This window comes from Podarcis filfolensis (genome assembly GCF_964270895.1).
Source record: "Podarcis filfolensis genome assembly, chromosome: 7".
Lineage (NCBI taxonomy): Eukaryota > Metazoa > Chordata > Lepidosauria > Squamata > Lacertidae > Podarcis > Podarcis filfolensis.
In genome coordinates, this window is record NC_139603.1 from 80,922,444 (window position 1) to 80,936,176 (window position 13,733).

General features: G+C 46.4%; 1 protein-coding gene across 1 annotated transcript in view; it reads left to right on the top strand.

Annotated features, from left to right (window-relative positions):
- TG (thyroglobulin) overlaps positions 1–13,733 on the top strand; it is a 172,061-nt gene that overhangs the window by 13,911 nt on the left and 144,417 nt on the right. The window contains exons 9-14 of the mRNA XM_083624258.1: positions 848–1,894; positions 3,138–3,725; positions 7,685–7,924; positions 9,673–9,810; positions 11,393–11,470; positions 12,589–12,701. Coding sequence (XP_083480384.1) covers positions 848–1,894; positions 3,138–3,725; positions 7,685–7,924; positions 9,673–9,810; positions 11,393–11,470; positions 12,589–12,701 — 2,204 coding nt within the window. The remainder of the gene's footprint in view (positions 1–847; positions 1,895–3,137; positions 3,726–7,684; positions 7,925–9,672; positions 9,811–11,392; positions 11,471–12,588; positions 12,702–13,733) is intronic.

A 13,733-nucleotide genomic window follows, 5' to 3' on the forward strand; every position in this document is an offset into this window, starting at 1 on the left:
TGCTGAGAGCTACAGGAGGGGAGAGTTCTCTTGTTCTTGGGTCCTACTTGTAGGTTTCCGCAATGCATCTTGTTGGCCACCCTGAGAACAAGATGCTGGACTAGATGGGCCATTGGCCTGTCCCAGCAGACTCTTCTTATGTTCTTAAGAAAACACATCAAAATCCATTCATTCAATTCATTTGTATACCGCTTTTCCACACGAATGCTCAAAGCAGCTGACCACAAAGAAAGCAGGAATGCATTCAAAGGCGAGCAATGTAAAAACGATTTTGCAACAGCACAGCAAAACAACACAATAGCAAATACAATAGCATACCAAAAAAGCAACATTTAAGTATTATTGCATATTGTTATTTATTAATTTTGTATACCTCCCTATACCCACGGGTCTCAGGGTGATTCAAAGGGGGGGGAATCACAATATAAAAACATAAAATGCATAATAAAAACAAAAACAACCCAATAAAACATGATTGCAAAAATAACAAGGGAGCTTTAAAGTCATAGAAACACCCCTTCCACAATGTTTTCCCTTTGGAAAACTTCCCAGTAATCCAGCTTGGACAACTACAGTGGTACCTCGGGTTAAGTACTTAATTTGTTCTGGAGGTCCATTCTTAACCTGAAACTGTTCTTAACCTGAAGCACCACTTTAGCTAATGGGGCCTCCTGCTGCCGCCGCGCCACCAGAGCACGATTTCTGTTCTCATCCTGAAGCAAAGTTCTTAACCTGAAGCACTATTTCTGGGTTAGCGGAGTCTGTAACCTGAAGCGTATGTAACCTGAAGCGTATGTAACCCGAGGTACCACTGTATTACATCTGCAGCATCTTTTCCTTTGTCTAGGCAAGGAACTTACCTGTGCCTCTGAGAGACAGCGAGCTCTCTCCAGGTTATTTTATGGCCCCATTGGACGCTTTGGCCAGGACCATTTATTCTCCTCGGCTCAAGAGCCACAGCAGATAGCCGAGTCCTCAAGATCTTGTCCTCCATCATTCAAGGAGCTGTTTGTGGATTCTGGCCTGCTGTCTTCCATCATAGACAAACCAAGCGATTCTCAGCTGCTCGCCCTGGAATCCACCATCAGCGAAGCTATCGGAGGGATGTTTCCTTCGAGAGATCTTGCTCGCGTCGCCCTCCGCTTCACCGGCAACCCCAAGCGGTTCCAAGAAAACCTGTTTGGCGGGAAGTTCTTGAAGAACGTAGTCCAGTTCAACTTCACAGGAGCCCTTGGCCCCAATGGCAAATTTAATTTGGACCAGTATTTCCAGCAGAGAGGGATGAGCGGTGGATTCAGTGAGCTGGCTCGACGACTTTCTCTGGAAATCCCACCGGAGAGCTTCAATCTGAGCCAGCCTCTCGTAGACAGTTTTGGCCGCACTGTCAATTTGCAGGATAACCAGAATGCCGTCAGATCTCTAGCTTCTCTCCTTGAAGCCCCAGAGTTCTTTGTGTTTTTGCAACACGTGGTTTCAGTCCCCGAGAGCATCGCCAAAGATTTGGGTGACGTCGCGAGGATCGCTTTGAGATCCAAAGACTGCGCAGAGGAAGGCAACAGTTTGTTTGTCCCAGTTTGCACAGAAGCAGGGAACTACGAAGAAGTTCAGTGCTATGCAGGTGCTTGCTGGTGTGTGGACTCACGTGGCAAAGAGATCCCAGGATCCACAGTCCGTGGCTCACGCCCAAGGTGCCCCACTCTATGCGAAAAGCAGAGGGAGGATCTGCAACGCTTGCAAAGACTCCAGCCAGCCGGTTCTGATCTGTTTGTTCCTTCATGTACCCAGGAGGGGAAATTCCTGCCGGTTCAGTGCCATGGAAGAAATTGTGTCTGCTTCGATTCTGAAGGCAGGACTATTCCTGGAAAAGGTGCAACTGCTGAACAGCCCTTGCAGTGTAAGTTCCCTATCTTGTATTTCCACATGTGTACATGCTCTGATTTTTCTTTTGCTAAAAGACTCTTGTGTTTTTAGTTTTTAAAGCCCGCCTCTTGCAGCAGTCTAGCTGCGGCATTTTGCTCCAGCTGCTGCTTTTGGACCCACGCCCAAGGGATGCCCCACACAGAGCAAATTGCAGTAGTCAGGTCTTGAGCTTTGTTGTTTAGCCATTTAATCCTGTCTGACTCTTCATGACCCCATGGACCAGAGCACGCCAGGCACTCCTGTCTTCCACTGCCTCCCGCAGTTTGGTCAAACTCATGCTGGTAGCTTCGAGAACACTGTCCAACCATCTCGTCCTCTGTCATCTCCTTCTCCTTGTGCCCTCCATCTTTCCCAACATCAGAATCTTTTCCAGGGAGTCTTCTCTTCTCATGAGGTGGCCAAAGTATTGGAGCCTCAGCTTCACGATCTGCCCCTCCAGTGAGCACTCAGGTTTTAGCTTACCAGTGCTGAAATCCCTCTGGCTGAGTTCCAGCCCTTCTGCTGTGAACCAGATTCATATTTGGATAAAATCATGTCTGTCAAATGACTGAATAAATCTTAGCTGAGCATTAATTTATTAGACAGTCTCTTAGATCTGCAAAAAATAGAGCCAATTATTCTGCAGGGGGAAATACAGGTTTTGTTTGATGACACACATGAGGAGCAGAGTAGGAGCCATGTGCGAGAGAAGAAACAATCCTCTTTTTAACGTAATATCTGCCACTCGCCATATTTTTTTTTGTCTGCTCCCCAATTAATCAGGCATACCTTTTAATGATTTTTTTTACCTCATGAATTTTTATTTTCTTATAGTATTTGTTATATTTTCTTATATTTTCTTTTAGTATTCGTTCCTCATAAGATCTCAGGGCGGTTCAAAGAATAAAATACAGGATAAAAACATGAAAATAAGTTAAACAAAATAGCAAAACAGTTCCCCCCCCTTCCCACAAACACATTTAAAATGCTGTAGAATCAGCTAAAGGCCCAGTTGAAGGGGAACATTTTTGCCTGGCACCTAAAAATATATAATAAAGGTATCTGGCAAACTTCCCTGGGGAGAGCATTCCACAAATGGGAGCCACTACAGAGAAGGCCCGTTCTCATGTTGCCACCCTCTGGAAATAATCTGACCAATGACACAACTGAATGTTGCAATGCTACCTTCAACTCTTTATTGCGTGCTTAGCGGGCCGTGTTGCCTTTGCCTCCTGTAGGTCCAAGTGATTGCCAGCTAGCAGGCGGTCAGGCTTTCCTGAGAACTGTGCAGCAACTTCTGCTGGAACCTTCGTCCCTGCCTGAGCTGTCCAGCGTCTACATCCCACAGTGCGGTCTCGATGGTCGGTGGAGGCAGGTCCAATGCAATGGCCCCCCAGAACAAACTTTTGAGTGGTATCAAAGGTGGATGAGCCAGAATAATAACGGCAGGGCTCTTCCTTTCGGTGACTTGTTGGGCATCCTGCTCAACTATAAAGAGAGATCTCAGCAAAGCTTTGAAGACTTTGTCAAAATCCTTTACGATGCCGGCCACCAGAAGGTCTTTCCAGAGTTTGCCAAATTTCCTTCCTTCGATGTAGTTCCTCAAGAAGTGCTGGAAGGCAAGACCGCAGGAGATCCATCACTGAACGTCTTGCTGGAGCCGTTCGCGTTTTGGCAGCTCCTTCAGGGACACCTCACTCATTACCCAGGATCTTTCAGCGATTTCAGCACCCCGCTAGGACACTTTGACCTTCGCAATTGCTGGTGTGTTGATGAAAGGGGGCAAATGCAAGGAAAGGAAGCTGATGTGAACAAGATCCCGGACTGTAAGTAACTTGCCCTAGTCATTAGACTTTGCGCTTAAATTGTACTATAAATGTTCATGCCAACTTTGGCCAACTTGAGGATTTGGAACAGGGCCGGATTTAGGTTTGATGAGGCCCTAAGCTACTGAAGGTAATGGGGCCCTTTATATGTCCAGCTGCCCTTTGTCAACAACAAATTGTCGCTGTTTTTGTGTGTTGAATATATGCTATATGGCAATTTATGGACCTAATAGGTATCTAAAGCCATTTGCACATAACAAAATATGTATTTTATCAAAGTAATTGTTGAACTGAAATACAATTAAGAAGAAGTGGCGCTGTGGGTAAAACCTCAGTGCCTAGGACTTGCCGATCGTTAGGTCAGCGGTTTGAATCCCCGCGGCGGGGTGTGCTCCCATTGCTTGGTCCCAGCGCCTGCCAACCTAGCAGTTCGAAAGCACCCCCGGGTGCAAGTAGATAAATAGGGACCGCTTACTAGCGGGAAGGTAAACGGCGTTTCCGTGCACTGCTCTGGTTCGCCAGATGCAGCTTGTCACGCTGGCCACGTGACTCGGAAGTGTCTTCGGACAGCACTGGCCCCCGGCCTCTTAAGCGAGATGGGCGCGCAACCCCAGAGTCGGACACGACTGGCCCGCACGGGCGGGGTACCTTTACCTTTACCTATATTAATAGTGAATTTTATTTTGAGTGGGGGGCAAGAGAATGAAGCCCTAAGCTATAGCTTGTTTAGTTTATATGTAAATCTGGCACCCATTAGGCTCAGCCAGAACAGCCATGATGGGACTTGTAGTCCCAAACAGGCAGAGGACACTAGGTTAGTGAAGACTGGGATCCAGACCAAATCTGGATTGGGCGAAACATCTACAGTGGTACCTCGGTTTTCAAAAGTCTCCGTTGACTAACATTTCGGTTTGTGAACGCTGTAAACACGGAAGTAAATGCTTCAGTTTTCGAACATGCCTCGGAAGTCGAACACGCCACATGGTTTCTGCTGAGCACAAGATCCTGAGGCCTAGCTGTCAGCTATTGAGCTTTTGGTTTTCGAACGTTTCAGAACTCAGACGGTCTTACGGAATGGATTACCTTTGAAAACCGAGATACCCACTATACTCAATGTTTTGGAGAGTTTCTTGTTTCCTATGTATTTGGACACCTCTTAAGATATGGTAACCAAATTAGCAAGATGGCTCCTGAGATCAAGGATCAGGTTTCTGTCTGTACAGTGGTATCTCGGGTTACAGACGCTTCAGGTTACAGACTCCGCTAACCCAGAAATAGTACCTCGGGTTAAGAACTTTGCTTCAGGATGAGAACAGAAATGGTGCTCCGGCGGCTCAGCGGCAGCAGCGGGAGGCCCCATTAGCTAAAGTGGTGCTTCAGGTTAAGAACAGTTTCAGGTTAAGAACGGACCTCCGGAACGAATTAAGTACTTAACCCGAGGTACCACTGTATTTAGATTCGGTTGGGTGCCACTTTGAATTGATGTGGTGCACAAAACCTTTCAGAACTGCGCTGATTTTTTAGGTTTCTTAGAATTCCTGAGCAGCACCAAGTATGAGGCTGCTAGTCTGTAATACGATGAACAGCGATTTTGCTCAAGTGGAATCCTTTTCAACAAGGTGGTATTGCATTTTATGAATTGGGTGCCTGGACTCGGAGGAAGACCTTGGATGACCTAAGTTACTGAGAGGGCTCAGAGTAGTGGACGTTGCAAAGGAATAAGTACATGAGCCTGACTCTGCAACTGCTGGAAATTGCTTGCAGGTTTTCAAACGTGCCTTCATATAATAAGGGCTGGGAATATAGCCTCGCATTGTTTTTAAAGAGGAAGGACCAAGGAGTGAACAAGGGATACTCAGTCCTTAGGAATCTCTTCCCAAGTCCTCTGGGGTGTGCTCTGACACAGGATATGTGACAGTTGTGTCTGCAGAGCTACATACCAGATTAATATAAAGTTTGTGGCAGTCTCTCATCTCCATGAGAACGCTAAGGATATATATCCAGACAGTGGAAACAGAAGGAAATGTAGGAATAAATGAGAATCTGAGGCCAAATACATTTCCTTTTTGTTCCATGAGTTCACTCTGATTGCTATTCCGTTCCTCCTAACCGGCAGTTTAACTAGGAGGATTTCTACAATTAATTCTGGACCGGCATATGAAGAGCTGTGGCGGATTAGTCCAGCCTCCTGTTTCCCCTTTTTTTATGTGTAAATTTTTGCATTAGTTTTACACAACAAATGTAACATAATCAACATTAAAAAAGGGTTCTTTTGAAACTTCAGGCCTCTTTCCTTCCTTCCATGGGTTCCAATTCTAAATTTTATTCCTGCATCTTTTACTGTAATCTATCTGTCATATAAACTATCTGTCATGTAATCTATCTTTCGAATCCCTGCGACGGGGTGAGCTCCTGTTGCTCGGTCCCTGCTCCTGCCAACTTAGCAGTTCGAAAGCACGTCAAAGTGCAAGTAGATAAATAGTACCGCTCCGGCGGGAAGGTAAACGGCGTTTCCGTGCACTGCTCTGGTTTGCCAGAAGCGGCTTAGTCATGCTGGCCACATGACCCGGAAGCTGTACACCGGTTCCCTTGGCCAGTGAAACGAGATGAGCGCTGCAACCCCAGAGTCGGTCACGACTGGACCTAATGGTCAGGGGTCCCTTTACCTTTTTATCTGTCATATAATCATAGTATCCAAAATTCATATTACTTTATAAGTGTCATTATTCCTGCCAATGATTTCAACTGTTTGCAGTGGTCTCTTGGTTATGTTAGAAAATTATTCCAGTCTTTTAAGAATACTTGGTCTTCCTGGTTTCTGATCTTTCCCGTCTGTCTCACCATTTCTGCATATTCCACCAGCTTGGTCTGCCACTCTTCTCCTTTCGGTACTTCTTCTTCTTTCCATCTCTGGGCTAGAAGCATCCTTGCTGCTGTCGTTGCATACACAAACAGTATTTTCTTTTCTTTTGGTAGTTCCGCACCTATAATACCTAACAAAAAAGCCTCTGGTGGTACCTTAGGTTACATACAGTGGTACCTTAGGTTACATATGCTTCAGGTTACAGACTCCACTAACCCGGAAATTGTGATCCAGGTTAAGAACTTTGCTTCAGGATGAGAACAGAAATTGTGCTCCGGCGGCGCGGCAGCAGCGGAAGGCCCCATTAGCTAAAGTGTTGCTTCAGGTTAAGAACATTTTCAGGTTAAGAACGGACCTCTGGAACGAATTAAGTACTTAACCTGAGGTACCACTGTAATTTTATTTCAACGAACAGCAGGCTGTAAACTTCAAATCCTCTTTCCATAACTGTTCCCATGATGAAAATATGTTCCTGCTTTCCACGTTTATAGACTGCCACTTGATGGCAGTTGCCTTCTCCAGCTCTCCTTCCATGGCACTCATATACCTAGGGCTGCTGACAGGCTCTGAGGGCAGCTCATAGAGTTAGATTTAAAGTTAGGACTAGTAGCCATCTTTTTAAAACAAGATTTTATGAAGGCTTTTCATAATACAGTGCAATATAAAACAAAATAGTCTAAACAAAAGCAAAAGCAGAAAGAGAAAGGAAAATGCAAAGTCCTCTCTCAAAGGTAGATCTTAACCTTTATCTCACACAGAGAGGGGTGGACCCTCCTTGTTCTCACCTGAGAGCTTCCCTTTCTTCTCCTAGCCTCCCCCCCAAAAAAATTATTCCCTTTCCTGCCTCCCGTGATTTGCATTGTGCTTCCATTGTGCTGAAATGAATAAGGTGGAATAACATGCTGAAAATGTAAGTTAAACAATGAATCACGTAAATAGCATAATTCAACCACTGCCGACAGAGAAGTGCATATTGTAATTTTCAGCGGAAAGCAAACTGCAGTGGAAGGGAGACAGCGTTGCATGCAATGTATACAGGGAGGAACAGAAACCAATGCCTTCTTACACCCGTAACAATACTTTCCCCTTCTGACAGGCCCTGGAGAGTGTGAAGCCACCAAGCGAGATGCCATGCAGTTCGTTAGCAAAGTGGAGCAACTCATTAAGAACTCCAACAGCTCCCACTTTCCTTTGGGGCAGAGTTTTTTAGTAGCAAAAGGCATCACACTGACAGACAAAGAGCTCCTGAGCAATATTTCTCCGTCGACGAGCATCACAATTTCAGAAGGGTTGCTGACCGGAAGCGATTACGCCATTCGGCTGGCTGCGCAATCAAGTATGTTTGGAATGGGGGTGGGAGGGTGGAAGAATGGTCTCTGTCGATCTGGTGAAACAGATGTTATTTTTTTGTGGGGGGGCCTCAACCTTTGATGGCCAGGTGGACTCTTATGGGAGAGTTAGATAACCAGTCAGGCCCTTGGGGGATCTTGGAGAAGCTGGTTCTGGTTTCCCATTTGCCAGGGGGTGGGGGAATAATGCAAAAGATGACGCTCCATGGGATCTTGGGGAAGAGCTGGAAAAGGCCTCTTTCTGAAACCCTGGGGAGCCATTGCCAGTTAACGAAGACCAGGACAGCCAATGTGGTACCCTTCAGATGTTGAGGGCTGTTATGTATGTATGTATGTATGTATGTATGTATGTATGTATATATATATGTATGTATGACATTTTCATCCCACCGTTTTCTCCATGGAGCCCAAGGTGGCATTGCTCTGCTGAACATCAGCCTTTCCCGAAACTGGGGAAAACAGCTACTGGGGCTAAAATACAATAAGAAATAGACATCCATGGCAAACACCCACTTTTCCAGGCTTTCTCAGCTAGATAAATCGGACTTTGCCACCGGTGTCCATTTTGTCTTGTTTTAGTTTTGTTTCAAATGTATCTGGGTTTAAAAACAAACAAACAAACAAAATACCCCCTGGGTTTTTTGCCGTTTTGATTGTACATCGCCTTGAGATGATGTTGCAGATGGCAATTAATAAATTGCTGTTAACAATGTGTGAGGTAGCAGTTAAAGCATTGAGCCTAAGACCTGGGAGACTTGGGTTCAAATTCCCCACTCGGCCATTAAGCTTGCCAGGTGACCTTGGACAGTCATGGCCTCTCTAGCTAATGTATCTCACAAGCGTATTGTGAGGATAAAATGAAGAGGGGAAGAACCATGCAGGTCACCTTGGAGAAAATGTGTCATTTGACCTTGGAGGGAAGTCATGCCACAGATGCAACAACAACAACAACAACAACAATATTTATATCCCGCCCTCCCCAGCCGAAGCCGGGCTCAGAGCGGCTAACAACACTAAAAATAACACAGTTTACATAAAATCACAATCAATTAATTGAAATACATTCTAAAATCAATTCATTCTAAAATCAATTCAGAGTCAAATTAATGGCAACCATTGGGCTAGAGTTCAATGAGGATTACAGAAGGGGGGGGTCAGACTGTGCCTTGGCCAAAGGCCTGGTGGAACAGCTTTGTCTTGCAGGCCCTGCAGAAAGATGTCAAGTCCCGCAGGGCCCTAGTCTCTTGTGACAGAGCGTTCCACCAGATCGGTGCCATGGCCGAAAAAGCCCTGGCTCTGGTCGAGGCCAGCTTAACTTCCCTGTGTCCCGAGATCTCCAAGATGTTTTTATTTGAAGACCATAAGGTCCTGCATGGAACACACCAGGAGAGGCGGTCCCGTAGGTACGAGGGTCCTAGGCCGTATAGGGCTTTAAAGGTTAAAACCAGCACCTTAAACCCGATCCTGTACTCCACCAGGAGCCAGTGCAGCTGGTATGGCACTGGGTGAATGTGATCCCATGGCGAGGACCCCGTAAGGAGCCTTGTTGTGGCATTCTGCACCCACTGGAGTTTCTGGGTCAGTCTCAAGGGCAGCCCCATGTAGAGCGAGTTACAATAATCAAGTCTGTCTAGTTGTCCACAGCTATTTATGAATCTGCAGGAAAGCAGCTTGCTTGTCTACCTCTCCATGCCTACTGAGATCGTGTGCTTTTGTTCCTTGTTTTTCTTTGAAGCCTTGCGTTTCTATTGGAGGAGTTTCTCCGCATCCCAGAATTCCTCAGGAGAGGCCGTGCGCTTGGGATTTCAGCCTTACATCCCCCAGTGTGATGGGCTGGGGAACTGGCTACCTGTCCAGTGTTATGACAGCTCAGGTGAGAGAGAGGGCCAAAAAAGCCAGTTGGCAGCACTTAGGACAGCTGAGGAGTCCTAGGCCATAGATAGTGCCCGTGGCCCCTCTTCCTTTACTGACCCTCAAAAGATTCTGTTGAAGGACCGTTTGAGGAGGGGGTTGGACAGGACTGGTGAGGGGTGTGATATGATGGGGGAGAATTAAGACCTGGACACAGAAGCCTGGAGAGGACTGCATTTGGCCCTCTGTTCCCTACCCTGGCTAACTTTTCTGTAGTTGGTATATCAGCTGTTGTACACTGGTAAGGTAAGGGTTGCCATGGGACGCGGGTGGCACTGTGGGCACAGAGCCTAGGACTTGCCGATCAGAAGGTCAGCGGTTCGAATCCCAATGATGGGGTGAGCTCCCGTTGCTTGGTCCCTGCTCTTGCCAACCTAGCAGTTCGAAAGCACGTCAAAGTGCAAGTAGATAAATAGGTACCACTCCGGTGGGAAGGTAAACGGCGTTTTCGTGCGCTGCTCTGGTTTGTCAGAAGTGGCTTAGTCATGCTGGCCACATGACCCGGAAGCTGTACACCGGCTCCCTCGGCCAATAAAGCGAGATGAGCGCGGCAACTCCAGAGTCGGTCACGACTGGACCTAATGGTCAGGGGTCCCCTTACCTTTACCTTTAAGGGTGCCACCATTGCTCTGCCCACTTTTCCCTCTGGCTCCACCAAGGGTGGCGCTGTGGTCTAAACCACTGAGTCCCTTGGGCTTGCCATTCAGAAGGTCAGTGGTTTGAATCTGTGTGACGGGGTGAGCTCCTGTTGCTCTGTCCCAGCTTCTGCCAACTTAGCAGTTTGAAAACACACCAGTGCAAGTAGATAAATAGGTACCACTGCGGCGGGAAGGTAAATGGTGTTTCCGTGTGCTCTGGGATGCATCATGGTGTACTGTTGCATCAGAAGCAGTTTAGTCATGCTGCCCACATGACCCGGAAAGCTGTCTGTGGACAAACTCTGGCTCCCTTGGCCTGAAAGCGATATGAGCACCGCAAGCCCATAGTCGCCTTTGACTGGACTTAACCGTCCAGGGGTCCTTTACCTTTTTACCCTTACCTTTACCTTACCACCAGCATGCGGCCCCCAGAAGTTGCTCACAAAGCAATGTGGCCCTCAAGCTGGGGAAAAAAGATTCCCTGTTCCTGCTTTTGAAAACCAGGTCTTCTTGCCAATAATTTTTCACCACAAGGGAATGGAACCTGTAAAAGGTTGCCCCCTGGGACTTGCTCATAGCGCTTGGGGAAGGGCAGAGTGCAAAACCAGCATTTTATTTCTTTGCAAATGTTGGGGAAGCAGCACATCCTTTGCAGGATTGACTTCCGCTGGTAGAGAGAGAAATGGAGACAAGCGGTGCCTTTGTAATATCAGTTCATCTATAAATACACAAAGTTAGGAAAGGATGCTTGTGGGCTTAGCAACCAATTGAGACGATGCCGAGGGCTAGTTCGGTGCAATTTATTCCATTATTTCGAACCTGTTGTCCAATTCCATCCACTGCAATTGAGTGCGCCAGGGAATCTGACTGTCGCAGATATTAGATATATGTTTTGTTGCATCTTAGGTCACTGCTGGTGTGTGGATGAGAGAGGACGCTATATATCAGATTCCCTGGTGACGCGCTCAACACAGCTGCCCCAGTGTAAGTCGTATTCCTCTTTCAAAGCTTTGTCCTTGTCATAGAATCATAGAATTGTAGGGATCCTAAGGAAGAAAAAGAAGAGTTTGGATTTGATATCCCGCTTTATCACTACCCGAAGGAGTCTCAAAGTGGCTAACAATCTTCTTTCCCTTCCTCCCCCACAACAAACACTCTGTGAGGTGAGTGGGGCTGAGAGACTTCAGAGAAGTGTGACTGGCCCAAGGTCACCCAGCAGCTGCATGCGGAGAAGCGGAGACGCGAACCCGGTTCACCAGATTACAAGTCTACAGCTCTTAACCACTACACCACACTGGCTCTAGGGTCATCTAGGCCAACCCACTGCAAGGCAGGAATCTGTACCGTATTTTTCAGTGTATAACACGTCCTCATGTACAAGCGGACACCTATTTTTTTGAACCACAACAAAATTTTATGGGGAGGAAATTGCCCAAAGCTGTTGAGCTTTTTCGGGTGTGTGTGTGTGTGACCGCAATTGGTTGCACACACGCCTTGCTGCTGCCGTAACTACCACAACCGATTGCTGCAGCCGCAGCCAATCACCAGCAGCCCTTGCTGCAGCAACCATTCACACGCCAATCGCTGCTGCCAATCTCCTGCTGGCTGTTGCCACCGATCACCCATTGGCCCGCTGCTAACCATGTATAAGACGACCCACATCAATGGACCAATGCCATGCCTTAGAAATTCCATTGGTGGCCATGAGCTGTACATGATACATGAGATGTATTTTGTAACTACTTCTTTGTTCTGAGAGTCAGTTTCAGTGCAGATTCAGGGAGCATATTTCACACACACACACACACACACACACAGAGAGAGAGAGAGAGAGAGAGAGAGAGAGAGAGAGAACCCTTTCCCTCTGGCTCTGTTGAAGTCATCAAAGTTACTCTGGGGATGGATTTGACTCATCACTGCTTGCCCTGTGTGTCTGAATTTGCAACTACTTGCTGTGGTAATACACTTGGCTGGATTGCATCCTTAGTTTTCAGTCCCTGCAGCTGTCATCCCATCTGCATGGGGGAACAAGCAACTGACTATGCACGGTGATATTCTGACTGGAACTTTCATGACTGACCAAGACTTTTACTTTAATGCAGGTCAGACGCCATGTCAACGCTCCCAAGCGAATGCCTTAATCTCTGGCTGGAGACGGACTGGACTGACGTTTAATGTTACTTCAGCAGACCTGTTTGCTCCCTCCTGTGCAGAGGCAAGTCCAGTAGCACTGAAACCTTGGGGATTTTTACTCTGGTTTATAGGAATTATCGGACTGCAGTCTGAACCGTGCACATTTCCAATCTGAATTTTGGAAAATGTGCATTTCGTTTTTGGGTAGGGATGAAATAAATCCAGTCCCGGTGATTTGTGGGATGGAACAAAGTGTCCCTCACAATTCACCTCCCCCTTAGTAAATAGTGAAGTCAGGGATAAGTCACCCATTTTTAAGAAGGACACAAATTCAATGAACTATTTAGGTGGCTCCTTCCTTCCTTCCTTCCTTCCTTCCTTCCTTCCTTCCTTCCTTCCTTCCTTCCTTCCTTCCTCCTTCTCTCGCTTCCTGAGCTGTTGATGGTTGCTATTGGCAAGCTGTGTCAGTTTGCATTTCTTACTGCAGAAAGTATTGATCTGATGTGTAGAGATCTTTCCTCTTCTGGCTAATTCAAGAGGGTTCTGGAAGCTTCTCCGTGTGAAAGAAACAAGCAGAAGGTTCATGATGTTTGGTTTATTTCTTCAGAGAAGCTGAGTACAGCTGGCTTAAACTCTTATCTCTTTCTGTCAAGCTCATGCTGACTATAAAATAAGGCCAGAAAGAGCCTGGGTTTCACTTTCTCTTTCTATCTCTTTTCCTTCTGGTGTGGTGTTCTGTACATAGATAGTGTTAAGGTTCACACTTATTATAAGTTATTGTAAACTTAAGTTAAGTCTGCTGCAACTGGATTTCTTATGGACGGTGCCAGTCCTGAATGTATTGGATTTGTGACCGTTATGCTCATTTGCCTTCAGTAGCAGTAAAGCTCTGCTGGATGAAATATTGATTGCCTTTGGTCTATTTTTTAGGGAATCCTGCAACGTGTTTAAATTTTTACTCTGCTAACAATACATTGGAATCTTCTCTGGGTCAATATTGAGTAGAATTCCATGACAAGCTGCCCATTTGAGGTTGAAGAGAGAGCAGAATCCTATAGCGTAAGCAGAAGTCTTTGAGCGAAAGGGATAATTTGTTAGATGCAACCCACCATTT